Source organism: Colossoma macropomum, unplaced genomic scaffold, assembly GCF_904425465.1.
Source record: "Colossoma macropomum unplaced genomic scaffold, Colossoma_macropomum, whole genome shotgun sequence".
Classification (NCBI taxonomy): Eukaryota; Metazoa; Chordata; class Actinopteri; order Characiformes; family Serrasalmidae; genus Colossoma; species Colossoma macropomum.
This window is the reverse complement of record NW_023494806.1, coordinates 14,421,937-14,437,954: the sequence shown is the minus strand read 5'-3', so window position 1 is coordinate 14,437,954 and position 16,018 is coordinate 14,421,937. Positions and strand designations below refer to the sequence as shown.

The window sequence follows — 16,018 nt, the reverse complement described above, 5'->3', positions numbered from 1 at the left end:
TAAGTGCCAGTATTGGCTCTGATACTGACACAGTATCAGCAAAACTACTGTCAAACTAACAGGTTCTTTGGAACGATACCATAGAAGAACCACTTTTGGTTCTCTTTCGATGGACATTTTATTTAAAGAAAACTTTTTGCACATTTTTAAAGTATGAAGAAGTCCGCCTAAGGCCAGATGTTAATTATTAAGAGTGAATAAAAACTTTGAATACCTGATCTTTGTAACACATTAGATTCATGAGCACAACAATCTAGGACACCACCTGCTTCCAAACACCATAACCCCCCACCAACCCCTTCTCAAGCATCTCCGTCTGAAGGCTTTATGAAGTCTTGGTGTTGCCTTATTATCAGAATAACACACCTCAGAATATGTATATGTTACTTTTCCTTACCTGCAGCTTCATGAACAACAAAAGTTAATGTTTAATTCTTTCTGCATGTGTTACATACCCCTGCTTTATCTTCTGCAATCATATGTTCTCAGCTACATCATAAACCATCTGCTTTCATAAAAAAAGAATCCCTTTTAAGTCAGTCTCCTTCTCTTGTAGTTGTTCTTCTTGCTGAAGCTGGATTATGGGGAACTTTGTGAGACGATTGTGGGATTATAGAAATTTTCTGGTGGCTTTCCTGACACCTCTGCTGCTCCTGCCTTTACCACTCATTGTCAACACTTCGGTAAGAATATGTGTGTATATGTGTGCAGATCTGGTCCTGAAGACTGTATATAGTGATGCATGTTGTGTCTGCAGGCTTCATAGCAGCTGTGGTAACTGAATTTTAATACATGCAATTTTAAGAGCACTTTTATCCAGCTCAATTCTAGTTATTCATTCATGTACTAAGTTGTCTTATTTGCATTTAGTAATGCACTGATAATATGCACTATGTGATAATATGGCTGGTCCCCCAGACTTTCTCCTGGAGCTTGGAAAACGGCTTTTGTATTAACAAGCTACTTCCAAAATGCACTTCCAAGAGCACTTTTTAAATAGCGTCTTTACTGTCTGAATAAAGGTTCTGTGCAGTTCACTTTTCTTTCATCAAGGCACAAACAGTCTAAATGGTACCTTAAATAAGTTTTTCCCAAAGGAAGAACAAATTTGTACCTTTTCATAATCTAATGATTTAAAACAGAACAATAAAATAAAAAGCCTGGAGATGAGACAGTGTGTGTGGAGACATTACAACAAAAATTTAACTGCAATGAATTTTAGTACAATTATGTTCCCTAGATAAAAGTACTGAAGATGTACCCTTGAGGGTACCACCCCAATGACGAGGGGTACCACCCCAGTTTATTCTGAGAGTGTTATTCACACCATAAAATACAGCAGATTGTAGATTTTGAGCAAAAAGTGTCTAATCTCTCTCATTATTTTGGATGCCACAAGCTCATCACTGCAATGCTAATACGTAAGTAAGTAAATTTTTATTTGTGTAGCATTTTTTCACAGAAAAGTCACAAAGTGCTTTGTAACAGAAATAAAATAGACAGAAAAACAGAATATGTGAAATAGATAATAAAGAAACGAGAGAAGTCTCAAAAACATGCACATAAAATAAGACATAGATACACAATTTAAAGTTCAATTTTTACTTTTCTGCATAATTTGAGCTCATCAGCTGTTTTTTACATTATCTACTACAAAATTGCTTCTAATAAAATCTCTTTACATTAACTTGCATTGAAAGTAAAGAACGTTTTTGCCCTCTCTTTTAAAGTTACAGTTTTAAAATACTTGTTTTTCTTTGGACAGCAAAGATAAGCTCTTTAACCATAAGAAGAAAAAAATAAAGGATATAAGATGTAGTTGCAGTGCAGTCAGTGGCATCATTTGGTTTTTCTTGAGTTGAATTGAGTTGAACTGCTAGCATTGTGCTACTTTGTGCTAGCCGCTGAGGGATTTCTTACGTTAACGCCAAGCTAGCAGTGGTTACTATTCACATTTCATGACATTTATTTTAATTTCTAGCTTAAACATGGACTTTAGAAACTTATAACGGACATTCAGGTAACACGTTATTGTATGTTGTTTTAAAGTGAATACTTCAGTAAAGACTAAAAATTAAAGCCTATCTCTGATTAATATTGGAGAAGTGTGTTAGCCTGTTAATCTGCTGAGCTGTTTAACCTACTCTAACAACGAGGGCAGAATATATTCAAATAATAGAGAATATAAAGTGTATTAATTTATTTAAATATTTCATTTACTCTTTTGTAAAATATTTCCTCCATGGAAATTTACTCAGTTGTCTTCAGTGTTGTTCCATTTATTAAGTGGTGAATGCTGGCATGAGTCTGAATAAGGCCTAAGGCAAGTAGGCCTTTCTTAATGTGTTAGGCTTTCTGAGCCTTTTGAATCATTTGCCTTTGTGGAAGATGCCATTTAAACCTCTTTAATGCATTAGGCGAGAAAAAGTTCAGTGATTTGTCTACAATTATGGCTAAGACAATGTCACCAACTACAGTTTTATTTGCTCTGTGAACTGGTCACACAGTTTCAGACTCATTAAAAACTGACATTTCTTACAGACATTAACTTGCAGCTTTGTAACCTGCAACTTTGTGTCTAGTATCTTTTGGCAGATTGCTTAGCCAGGAAGCCTTATCTGACAATCAGGTTTTTTTCAGAAACCAGTTTGAGTGGCTTTTCACTTTCATTCACCCTCTTGTCATGATAGTCTTTGTTGAACTATGACATACTCTGCCGTACGTTGTTGTTATAATAGAGTGCACAGCTCTTTCTCCAGTCTATTACCCTGCACAATTACCTTTACTGTTATTATCAGAGAGAGAAGCACTATAGTTATAATAGTAAATTGAAACTGGGGGGGAGGGAGTGGGGATTCACTAGAAGCCCCAGAGTGTGATACTTGAACCACCATATGATTCTTTTGAGATTTTTAAAGATTTGTGATATGCTGAGCATTGCAATTGAAAACTCTCTGTGTTATCTAAAGGAAAACAGAATTGGGAAGCAGAAAAAATGTGCATATTAAGCTGATGCACTTGTCCAGAGTGGCTTACAGTGGTAGGTTTCTTTGGACTAAATATACACTCTTAAAATGATGGTTCTTCAAGGGTTCTACATAGAACCATCAACAGCACATTTTCCATCAATCTGAAGACCCTCTTCATAATGCAAAGAATGCTTTAATCATGCAAAGGGCTCTCTGAATGTTTATGGTTTCTTTACTAAAGAACTCTTAAAGAACCATCATTTTTAAATGTGTAGTGGGAGAAAGTACCATTTGGGGCGAATTTTTCAGTTGTGGATTTAACTTCATCATAGACTAAATTGCAGTGCCAGTGGTGCTTCTCACTTAAAGGTCCAGTATGGTCTAGGCTACCATAGGCTAACCACTCCTACTACCACCACTGACAGAAGCTTTGGTCTCACCAGAAAGGAAAAGGACTTTTCAGCCCTGTCTTATAGACTACAAAAGAAACAAACTTTGTCTATTAGCCTAACAATGGCCTAAAAATATTATTAATAATGATAACACATAGATACATCTGTGTCTTGATATTGACAGATTTTTTTGCCTATAATATCACATGATGTAAATGATGTATTGTTTTTAATCACACCCCACAGTTGATAATATAGAGTCACTGGCCACATTATTGGATATAAAATTTTCTCTTCATCCATTGTGCATTTTTTCAGGTCCGTTTACCATATAGGTGTACTTTGTAGTTCAGTGGTTGCAGGTTGTAGTCCATCTGTTTCTCTACATTATTTGTTAGCTTTTCTTTACTCTGTTCAATAGTAGTCCCACAAACAATCCCACAGGGCCACTGAGCAGGTGTTTATTGGGGTGGGGGATCATTCTGAACACTGCAGTAACACTGACATGTAGTGATACATTAGTGAGTTTTGTGTTGGTATGCAAAGATCAAACACAGCAGTGTCCACTTACTGTCCACTCCATGAAACACACCTATTTTGTAGCTTCACCTTATAGATGTAAAGTTAGAGACGATAGCTCATCTTTCTGGTGCACAGTTTGTGTTTGTCATCCGCTGCTCTATGGGATGCTTTTGGCTAGATAATTTTAAATTGTTTAACTCAGAGTACTTTTTTACACTATGTTGTTGTGCTGTGGCCATTGTGTACTTGTCAGTTTGTGGTCACTCTTCTACACACTTTAAATTCCAGGAGGCTAAATGTGGCTTTGTGGTCATCCTGATGGCTCTGTACTGGTGTACAGAATGTGTTCCATTGGCGGTGACTTCACTGCTCCCCGTTATCTTCTTCCCCATGATGGGCATCATGAGGTCTGAACAGGTAGGAACCCTTTACCCAGCAAATCCTGGTTCTGTACACATGGGCCTCCAGCTGAGTAACTAATGTAGTGCTTCCTCTGCAGGTGTGTCTGCAGTACCTCAGTGATGCTAACATTCTTGGCGCTGGTGGGCTGATAGTGGCCATAGCTGTGGAGTACTGGAACCTCCATAAACGCCTCGCCCTGGGCATACCTCTGCTGCTGGGGGTGAAGCCAGCGCTGTAAGAGCCTTTTCTACATGACCAAATGCAGCTCAGATTAGTTTAAGCAATAGAACACAACATGACGTTTACTGTTCTATTGCTTTTTTTAACAGTTTAGCAAAGTAAGGAAAGTTAAACCAAAGATGCCCTATATTGCCTCAAATAGGATTTTTATAATAATAATATAATAATAAAAGAATAAATTATTATTATTATCATTATTATTATTATAATTAATAGATTCAAGGTCATGGTATAATATAGGGCATACAGTCCAAATGTGGAAACTGAGCTGCAAAAACAGTCCATTCCAAATTCATTGTTTATGTGATTCCACAAAAACCAACACACAGCCAGTCAGAACAGAGCTCATTTATTTTATATCAATCTTAAATGCACAAAAAAAAATAAAACAGCTTGTTTATCTTCTAAAGGATAATGAAAGGTTGGAAAATCAGATCAGATCAAAATAAATGATGAAAAATACAAGAACAAATGTATGATTCGGGCCTTTAAAACACAACATACAGTAATGTGCAAAAGTTTAAGGTACCAGTGAAAATTAGAATTAAGACACTATTTATCTGGGCAGTAAGCATTTATTAGTTCCCAAAATACTAATATTAAAATAAATACAACATTAACTTAATAATTATCAATGTATTAACGCTTATCATTAACTTTACAAATTGTTGCTGTCTGAGCAAAACCTCTCCAAAATAGTAACTTCACAGAAGAAGGAAAAAAACATTATTAACTTGTAATGGAAGTTAATGTAACAAGATATATTTACAAGTAATTTTGGACCATTTGTATTGGTCCATTTATCATCTCCAAACCTCTCCTTGTGGCAGCCCAGTATTATATTTAGTGGTCATAGTACCAGGTTTGGCTAATCAGTACTTCATTGATTTTAATCAGGCATGCTGGTGTTGGAGCTCAGTTTAATAATCTATGCGATGGCTGTTGGCGTCCAGGAGAAATCTGGAACCAAACTTTGTTTTGAACACCAGCTCTAAAGATATCAACTACTTTTTTTTTCAAAAAAGTACACTCATGTTTCTTTGTACTGTATTTATGTTAGTTTGCATTGAACATGTGCAAATAAACATATGCTAATATTCTAATCATATTCTGAAGGTATATGGTGTATTTACAAGCAAAAACACACCTTCTGCTGTGTTCTGAGGTGCCCAAGACTTTTGCACAGTTCTCTCTCTCTCTCTCTCTCTCTCTCTCTCTCTCTCGCTCTCTCTCTCTTTCTCTCAGGCTGATGGTAGGGTTCATGAGCATTACTGCCTTCCTATCCATGTGGATCAGTAACATGGCGGCCACGGCAATGATGCTGCCCATCGTCCACTCTGTGCTGGAACACCTCAGAGAGAGTGAGTTTCAGGCTGAGGAGCGTGAGCTGCAGAAGAAGAGAGACAGTCAGGCTTTACACATCACAGAGACCAAGCACAGCACTGAGGATGCTGGTATGTGGGTGGAGGGACAAAATGCAGTTTAATCACAAATCCTAAGTATGTGTATTATCTATATCATTTGAGCACGGCAGCTCAAATATACAATTCCTAAGAAAAGCTGTGATGTCATTCATTTTGGTCCTAAGAAGATGCCTTATAGATGCTTACTGTACTCACATTCCACTAAACATCTTTTAAATTCATCTTAACTTTTCTCTAACCTTAAACCTAACATTGACTCTAACCCCTAACCTTAATCTTAAACCAAAACCTGAACCTAAACCAAACTCTATCACTAGAAAACCTAAACAGGACTATCAAAAGAAAGAAAAGAAGCATAATTTCCAATAATTTTATAGATAAAAGTACAAATTAAATAAAGAATAGTTGGATCATATCAGCAAAACTTTAAAATCAGTCACTGAGACATGACATCACTATTAATTGTTAAGACAGTATTTCACTTTAATATTATTTCATATTATGAAAAATCAAAGTGTCCTCTGTTTGATGCTGCATGTGAGACTCCCTAGTCCATACATAGAAATGAAGCTGCAAAAACAGCTTGTTTTGAATTCATTGATTTTGTGATGTCACAAAATCCAATGCATTTATATATCCACCTATTCAGCCTACTGCAGTTTAGCCCTGTCCATTCACACTGAGGTTATAATGAGTGTTTCATCATGATTTTTGCTTTTTGAATGAGGCACAATGTAGGACAGAAATTAGAACATTGCTTGGCCATTTGCATGTATCAGTCTTAAAGTGACAAAAGTCTAGAGCCAGTAAAAGCTAATGTTATTATATAATTGTGCAATGGAGAATCAGGTGACTAGCAGCAGATCTTTTCTCTAAAGTGGAGGAGCAGAACCCTGAAGAACCCTTCAGCACTGAGCAGAGGAGGCTGAAGCATAATCAGAAGTATCAGACACTCAGCAAAGGAATGAGCTTATGTGTGTGCTACGCTGCCAGCATCGGAGGCACAGCCACCCTAACCGGTTCCATCTCCAACCTCATCCTCAAAGGCCAGATGGAAAAGTAATAGCACTTTATCAGACATTCCAGTGACGGTACACTGAAAAAAGTGATGCAAATGAAAAAACGTTATTCAAATGTGCACATAATTTCCAATTCAATTTCAATGCAGACTGTTTCCTGGAAATGGAGACGTGATCAACTATACCAGCTGGTTTATATTCTCCTTCCCCAACATGGTGCTGATGCTGGCTGTGTCTTGGCTGTGGCTGCAGTTCATGTACATTGGCTTCAAGTAAGTCAAAAGGCAGCATATACTGTGCATGAGTTAATCTAGTGTCACATCATCTTTAGCGTATTTCAATTAAATATTTTAAGCCTGTCGCTTGATTGGCACAGCTCTTATTTGTGAATGCACATGGAATTTAAAGTAATTGATTTTACTGGAACTCTTTAGCTGAACCTTTTGGTCGTCAGTTTATAGCAGGAGTGCTCATCTGCTACCACGGCTTAAAGGCCTAAAGGAAAATTACAGAGATAGAGAGATTTGAATTTTCCAGTTTTTCCAAAATGTAGTCAATCAGCAAAGACATGTTAAGTGTTCTGATGTTTGCGTCTTTAGTTTTGTACCAGAAACAGGTAATGAAAGCCCACAACCACCAATTATCCTCATGCAAACTTCATAAATAAATCATAACATCATATCATATTCGACAGAATTCCCAGCTTTAAGATGATTAGAAACAACACTACTGTTTTAGTGAAGCAGTATACTTCCGTCCATTTTTATAGATAACAGTATGTCATACAATGTCAGAAACCACATAATCAAGTTTATATAAGAGTGTACCTTGGCTTATAAGCTTCCATTAGGCTACTTATTAACAACATTAGCCTCCTGGCTTCAGTGCAAAACTAAAGAAATAAACTTTAGACACCAAACATGTCTTTAATGATAACATCTGCGGCAAGAAGAAAACAGTGCAAACAATTTTTTTTTAAACTATTTCTTTCATTACACGGAATTAGGTGAACAATGTATTTCCTGAGCAAGTGGTGTATCTCTTATGTTCTTATTAAGTACATTTATTTCTGCAATATGCACAGGACGTCCTGAGGGCATTCATCAGATCATTTTTATGTTTTCTACCATTTGTAAAGACCAGTTTCTCTTTACTTTGTGTGGATATTTCATGATGAATGGACCAAAATAAAGTCTCATTACAATAACTTACATTAAAATTTAAGAACGTTTGTTCTTCCCCCAAAACGTTTCCATTTCGGAGATAAAAGGTTTTGTTATGACAGCAGTGATATATGTATAGGAACATATTATCACTGTTGGAACAAAACTTAGTATCTGCAAAGTGGAAACTTTAAAGGAGACTGAAAAAACTTGAAAGTAGGAAGTTACTGTAAAAATATTTTTTTCAAAAGTAATTTTGTAAAAGTCATTTTATTACTCCATACATCATGAATTTTTACACAATTCAAAGGGTAACTGTATTTTTTTCTATAATGTTCAAAAGTAACAAACAGCAAAAATGGAGATACAAGGTTTTTGCATGACAGTGATGTCTGTATGTTGGTTATCAGTGAAATTAGGATCAGTGGTCAGGAGATATGAGGTTTTGTACTGACAGTGACGAAATGTCTTCTCTCTCCAGTGTGAAGAAAACATTCGGCTGCAGAAAGGCGAGCAGCAGTGAGAGGGAGGTGTGTGCAGTGATGAAGAGTGAGTACAGGAAGCTGGGCAGAATGAGCTTCGCTGAGTGGTGTGTCTTGGTGCTCTTTTTGCTGCTTGTGCTGCTCTGGTTCACACGCGAGCCTGGATTCTCCACCGGCTGGGCCTCACTGCTCTTCAACCAGGAGAGAATGTGAGTTCACACCACAAACCACACATATTCCACCAGACAGGGTTCTACAGCAAACAAGGATAGTATATCACCATGTTCAGCCCCAATATACTAGGAGCAGTGGTCATACACTACTGTTCAAGTGATGTTTTTTATTATATAAAACCAAAGTTGTAGTTATATTTAGGTGCACGACCGTGTATAAAATAATTCTAATGTGATGTCAGTACTCTAACTTCACAGGACCCAAATAATTTGTTGAAAGCTGTGAAAAATTAAGATTTTTAGATGTGCTCAGAATGGAGAACAGAGTTTTATCTCTTTATGTGTTAACGTTGCACACACAGGCTCAAAAAGAAGGTTCAGCTCGATGTTTAGGTCAACATTATGCTGATGAAGATATGTTGACAATAGTAGACAGTTCACTAAAATCCTCAGAAGACACATTCTTCACTAGGTTTTGACTGAGTTCACAGATTCATCTGCTTGGGGAAAAGGTTCAAAACATGACCAGTGTTACAAAATGTTCTTCTGCACATAGCTTGCAATTACACATTTCCACCAGAGAGGTCTCCAGATCCCCAAAACTTATATAGTGTACTAAATTATATAACTAAATTATATTTTATCATTTGTAATTTAATAACATTGAACAACTTTTTGTTCCCAGAAAAGCTTGACATACTTTTTAAATTTTTTTAAAAAGACAATCAGGTGGCTGGTTTGTAATATTTAAATCTACACTGTATAAGTGATAACGTATAATGTATAAGTTATTAATTATTCCCATTTTTTTATGTAGTGTGTGTGTGCCATTTGACATTGTCATTCCAGTGAAGTACTTTGGGAGAACAGTCCCAGATCACAAGATTCACTGACAAGATAAGAGCTCCATAAACATGATAATAAGTAACTTTTGTTTCAAGGAGAAATCATTTACTGAAGAACAATTTGTTCAGTCGAAACTTTGTATACCCATGTGATGAGAATTTTAGGCTCTGCATTTTTAGATGTTGGTAATTACCAGTATTTTGCTTTGTGTTTTAGGTTTGTTACAGACACCACAGTCTCCATGTTTGTCTGCCTGCTGTTCTTCATCATCCCCTCCAAAATTGAGTGCTCATATTGGCATTCTGGTTCTTTAGACATAAGTGGTATGTCCTGCTTCTCTATAACTTTCCTATAAAACTTTCCTGACGGTTTCAGTCAGACAGGTTTTTAATATTATTGGAAATGAGTAACCCTTGCCAAACTCAACTGACCACAAATGAAGGTCTATTCATGAGTACTGTGATTAGATATTCTGAATTATGCCGGAGATTCTTTCCTCTTGGACCTCATAGCAACTGACACTTGCCTATGTCATTACACAATTAAACACCTATAAACACTTGTAGTACTTGTAAATCTTTACAGCTTTATTTCTTGGTAGTAGGGTTGCCTCCTCAGCAGAAATAAGATATAAAAATGCTCATATTCCAGCAATTGTGTGAGCAGGAATAGAAGTAAACAAAATCAAGGGTGCTCTAAAAAAGTGGCAAAGTGGTTGAGTGGCAGGCTTACTTGGTGGTTTAACTGTTCACAATGGAAATGGAAAAAACAAACCAACCAAGCAAATAAGCAGCCACAATGAATTCTTGGACTAAAACAGCTCTCTAGAAGGATCCTCCTGAGATTCTGCAGCCTCATATGAGGACACCACATTTTGGAACTAAAACAGACAGATTTTGCTGCTGTCTAATTGTATTAGTAGGACAGCATCTGCTGCTGTGTTTAAAAAGACGGCGCCTATCTTAGCAAACCCGTCTTACAGGAGCAGCACATACCAAAATATATCACATATACCACAATATAAAATAAAGTTGTAATTAGTTTGTTTACCATCATCAATGTTGGTAGTTTGGTCTAATGCACTAATTTAAAGCTTTTAAGTAGTGATGAGCTGGCATTAAATATTAAATATGTGCTGATACAGGAACAGAGGGACAATGTTTGCAAAAAGTTTATGCATGAGAAAACCACTAGTAGCCTAATATACCACATATGTTAAATCACATGACACATCTCTATTCAGCCTGTCTGTGTATTTTACTTTACATTATTTTGTTTTAAATTAGTGTAACACTGATCATATACTGTGTGGAGTGTTACGTGCTCCTGTGCTTGCAAAGTGAGCCCAGCTGATTTCAGCATTTCTCATTATATATCAGCTACAGAACTGTGGAATGGTAACAATATCCTCTACAGAAAACAAATGTCTGCATAGTCTAATACACAAATACTGTTTTTTACTAAATTTAACATATTGGAAAAAATGTAAGCATAAAATGTCTTTTTAAAGCATAAAAGTTATGGCACATTTTATATTTTAAGTTTTATGTTGTCCAATATGTTAAATTCAGCAAATAAATAAAAATTATACTCTAAAATTTGCAGAAAATGTCATATTCATATGTAGAGGATGTGTTAACTTATTTTCACTTAGAAAGTCACTAAAACGTATAGTTTAACAGTCCGAATTTTGCATACGACTGTATTTGTATTATGTAGGCTTTACTGAGTTCTGCATGCTGTACAGATGTAACCAAATATGAATCGATTATTCACATAGAACATATGCATTCTAAAGCATTCTAAACAGATACTAATACAGATACGAATACGTGGTCAAATTTGCTGTTGTTCAACTGCACAGGTACCTCTGAAAGTTTTTATCTGCAGAAAACAGCTTGCAGCTTCATGTCCATGCCAGCTACATGCATTTAATGTTCAAGTAATTTTAACAAGGGGAAATGAAAACTGTGCTAAACAGCGTGGCTTGAGTTTCAGGAGAGTATGGTAAACAAATGTGATGGAGAATCTGATGCTATCCTTTGCTCAGTCAGATATAATAAGAATTGTTTACTCTTTCATTGGCAGGTAGGAGGAAATGGAAGGCTCCCCCAACTCTGCTGCACTGGGAGCTGGTGCAGAGGAAGCTGCCCTGGAACATCATGCTGCTGCTAGGAGGTGCCTTTGCACTGGCTAGAGGCTGCGAGGTGTGCACAACCTGTCAATGACAGCCCAGAACACAGAAACTTTGTGACCAATAGCTATATTTTATCTGTTTATTCAGTTGCTGTACAATCCCTCTGTATATGCAATATACGAGCACAGTCAGCAATAACTAACAGAGCAGCAGTCATAACAGTGTTAACAGCTGTAGAGAGAATTACACACTTGGGGAAACTGATAAAATTAACAAGTCAAACATCACGATAAGCAATGTCATACTTGTGTAATTGAATCCAATTACATAAAGCTGAAACATCAAAAGATGAAATTACGTTTTTCTTTTTGTGTCTGGCTGTCTATTTGTGCCTAGGTATCTGAGCTGTCTTTGTGGCTTGGTCAAACTCTGGAGCCCCTGAAGAACATCCCACCAGTTGCCCTCTCTTTCCTACTCTGCTTTGTGATTGCTATGCTCACTGAAATCTGCAACAGTGCAGTAATCATCACAGTTTTGCTGCCTGTTTTGGCCTCTATGGTGAGACGATTGTTTTTTTGAACACTTTCAAAACATTTAAAATCATTTAAAAGATTGTTTGGCAGATTTGTCTACACAGATGAGGCAAAACATTATTGTTACTCACAGATTAAGTAAATAACTTTGGTTATCTAACAGCGGCGTCAAGGCCTGAGATACGTTAGATGGTAAGCAAACAGTCGGTTGTTGACAAGGTCCAAATCATTATAGCCAGCCGACTGGGTTGGAGCATTTCTGAAACAGCAAGGATCCTGGTCAGCAGCGGTGAGTACCTACCAACAGTGGTCAGAAGAGGTACAAATCACACACCGGCGACAGGGTATTGGGTGCCCAAGGCTCATCAATGTACATGGACAATGAAGGCCGTCCCTACTGGTTTGAACTGTAGCCTGGTCAGAGTGTGCATGCTAACCCCTGTCCGTCATAGAAAACTATGGGCATGCAAGCATTGGAACTTGGAGTAATGGAAGAAGGTTGTCTGGTCTGGCAGCGGGCGTGTAATGCTCTGGGCAACATTCTACTGGGAAACTCTGGGTCTGAGCTTTCACATGCAAATCAATTAGACACGTGGCTTTTATCATGGAAAACCATATTTTTCTCACTTTTTTAAATACGTGTTTAAATACTATGTGAACATTTCAAAACATACCCTACACTTCACAGTGAACAGTACAGTCCACATATGAAAACTAAGCTGCAAAAACAGCCTGTTTTGAATTAATCATGGTTGTACCAACAAATGTACAAATGACCGTGTATTCAGTCTAAAATAGTATGGCCTGTCATGCTGCTGCTGGCTGAAGGAAAAGCATCATTGCACCCTTTCAAAAGATTAAGATTTCAGAAAAAAGTGGCTGAAGTTTCAAATGTCAACCCAAACATTTTGTTCCTTATAATTAAGCTTAGGCGTCTTTTTGAATGAAGTGCAATATGGGGCAGCTAATTTTAACAGATGTCGTTTACTTAGATAAGTCTTAAAGACGTTAACAAAACAGCCTGTTTTGTTCTAATAGAAATGGAGGCTGGAGTGTCATAAACTACACTATCATTCTAAGTGGCTTTTAGGGAAAAAAATAAAAATTAAATAAAAATACAGAATATGGCCCCTTATATATTTTTGATGTTTTCTGCTCATGTTGCTTTACCAGGCCAGCACTGTTGGTCTGCACCCACTGTACATCATGCTCCCGACCACCATCTCCACATCCCTCGCATTCATGCTCCCAGTGGCCACGCCCACGAATGCCATCGCATTCTCCTACGCCAACCTCAAAATCATAGACATGGTGAGGCCTCACTCTTTCCTCTCAGTCTTATGTTGGGAACATAGTGCCAGGCAGTATTGATAAAATTTTATACCATATTTTTCAAATATATCTCAATATCAGATGTTTAAGTGTGCTCCTACGCTTTCTGAGGACTGGTACCTTATTGTAAAAGAATGTTTTACAGCTTAGTCTTGATTTAACTGTTAAATTCTGTCCTGCGTCTCTTGACACATCACCAGAGAAGTTACATTAACCAGACAGAAAACACATTTACAGAAAGCAGACCTAATATATATATATATATATATATATATATATATATATATATATATATATATAAGAAGCATGCAGCTAATTTCATACATCTAAGTTTGTGTTATCAACATTGCCAAGTGGCACCAATTCCAGTAAACTGGTATATACAATATATCATCCAGTACTTCCATTCAGTTCAGTGGCTTGTATGACATGGACTCACGGCTGTAACTTCATTACAGGTAAAGCCTGGCTTTGTGCTGAACCTGCTAGGGATCCTCTGCATCAACTTTGCGGTCCACACTTGGGGCACTGCTATATTCCAGCTGAATGAGATTCCCCCATGGGCCAATGTCACTACCACCCCCACCCCTTCAATGTTTCCAGCGACTACTCCCTGAGCGCAGGAGAAGAATGAAAGAGGACAAAACAGTTAACACAGTTTAACAAAGCCGGGGACAAAACGGGGAAAGGTCGAAAACACACAACTGTCTCATTTTTATAAGCTGCAGCCAGCCTTGGAGCAGTATTATTCATATTCAAGTGAGGGACACATATCTGTTCAGGTGTGCTGACTCCCTTTAGCTGCGTGATTTAGCAAATGGAATAGGAACACACAAAAGAGACTGAAATCACTCCACTTTCTCTTTTATAGTTAAAGACATACTCTTACATTTTTCAACCTAATCTAATCTATCTGTCTGCTTTATCTGCAGTTGCACTGGGGATGAATCACCTGCCCATTGACTTCTATAATAAGTGTGTTTTGAATCAATGTATTTTATGTTCAGGGAAGCATTTTCAGAATTCTTGTCTGTCCTAATCTATATACCATAAAGATGCAAAAGGTAAGAGATAGAATTTCTACTTGGATGCTTTATTTGAACTATTTTTTATGTTATACTTAGCAAATACTATTTGTTTTTCGATACTGCTTAAATACATAGTAAAAAGGTGTCATATGGTTCTGTGTGCACACTGCACAACACCTATTAAATTCTAGATCTGTATTTTCTTATACCAGTATGAGTTATGCAAATTGTAATGCAAATGAAATCAACAATTGAAAAAGTGTTTATAGACGGTATAGAGGGAAACACCAGATCATGCTCAAGCTGTTTAGTGCCACACTTGTACCTCCCAAATGTGAGTAGATAGGAGAACTCCTTTAGTATTCTTTTACTGTACGAGTGTAAAATAAAACAAACACTTTGTGCATTTTTGAGACAAGGAACAAAAAATGGATGTTTTTGTGCTGTGCCGATGCTGCATGGCTTGTATTAGTATTGTTTACCGTTTGAAAATGTCATTGGTCCTCTTCAGTACCGGCCCGAGGACCACCAAAGCGTGCTTCATGGCCTACTTGTGGTCCATGGCCCAGTGGTTGAGAAACCCTGCTGTAAGGTACTTTTCATAAGGCTATGAAGACATGAATATGTGTGTCATGTAGCATGAACAGTGTTACAGATCATTTCAATGAATGGTTCTTTCTCATTCTTTTGTAAATGAGAATCTCCACATAATATCAAGGATCTACAGCAATTACAGTTTTTTGTTAGCACCATAGCAACCATGTGTGTAGCATGTTTTGATTGGTTGAGAACAGAAGAAACCTTGTAACTCACCTTTAAATTCTACCTTCATTGTGGGTATCCTTTTTCTGCAGGCCCTCTCAGTGGCCATTCTGCTTGGATATTTTTAATTAATATAATCAAATAAAATATTTTCCCTGTAAATCTGTCATCAGATTAGTCAGGACACTGTTGGCTCTCTGTGTGTGAAATGTTGTAACTTGGTTGAGCTGCTAGTGAGCAATGAGGGGTGAAAAGGGGAGTATTCTGCTGTGACAACAACTGAAGCTTTTTTCACATCATGCGCAACTGTAACAGGAAAAAAAAGCATATGAACACCATATTTTGACTTGCTTGCTCACCTACAAGGTTTTGAGAATCATAAACATTTCCATCAAAATATATTGATTGAATGGAAAAAAGGCATCGTTTTAACAGAGAGACCTCCAAAACAGGCAGAAATTATATTTTTTGTCTACTGTGAAAAGGGTTAAGTCACTAGTGTAACAGTGTAACCTAACAGTAGTGCTTCAGTACAGCTTCAGAAGGCTGCTTCATATTTTCAAGAAGGAAAGTCATCTAGTGGACATTAGGTAG

General features: G+C 37.1%; 1 protein-coding gene across 1 annotated transcript; it reads left to right on the top strand.

Annotated features, from left to right (window-relative positions):
• The first annotated feature begins 576 nt into the window (after positions 1-576).
• On the top strand, positions 577-14,377 carry LOC118827341 (solute carrier family 13 member 5-like). Its single transcript, XM_036598663.1, has 12 exons — positions 577-683; positions 4,172-4,300; positions 4,383-4,519; positions 5,771-5,979; positions 6,828-7,008; positions 7,118-7,240; positions 8,613-8,822; positions 9,849-9,955; positions 11,721-11,839; positions 12,166-12,327; positions 13,476-13,613; positions 14,093-14,377. Exons 1-12 carry the CDS (start codon positions 582-584, stop codon positions 14,249-14,251), a joined length of 1,776 nt encoding a protein of 591 aa, XP_036454556.1. The 5' UTR covers positions 577-581; the 3' UTR covers positions 14,252-14,377.
• Positions 14,378-16,018: the final 1,641 nt, after the last annotated feature.

Excerpts from the sequence above, each read along its gene's own strand:
- LOC118827341 (XM_036598663.1), top strand. The coding sequence starts at position 582 with ATGGGGAACTTTGTGAGACGATTGTGGGATTATAGAAATTTTCTGGTG. Across the intron at positions 4,301-4,382 it reads GCATCATGAGGTCTGAACAG|GTGTGTCTGCAGTACCTCAG; the intron begins GTAGGAACCCTT and ends CTTCCTCTGCAG. Across the intron at positions 8,823-9,848 it reads CTCTTCAACCAGGAGAGAAT|GTTTGTTACAGACACCACAG; the intron begins GTGAGTTCACAC and ends TTTGTGTTTTAG.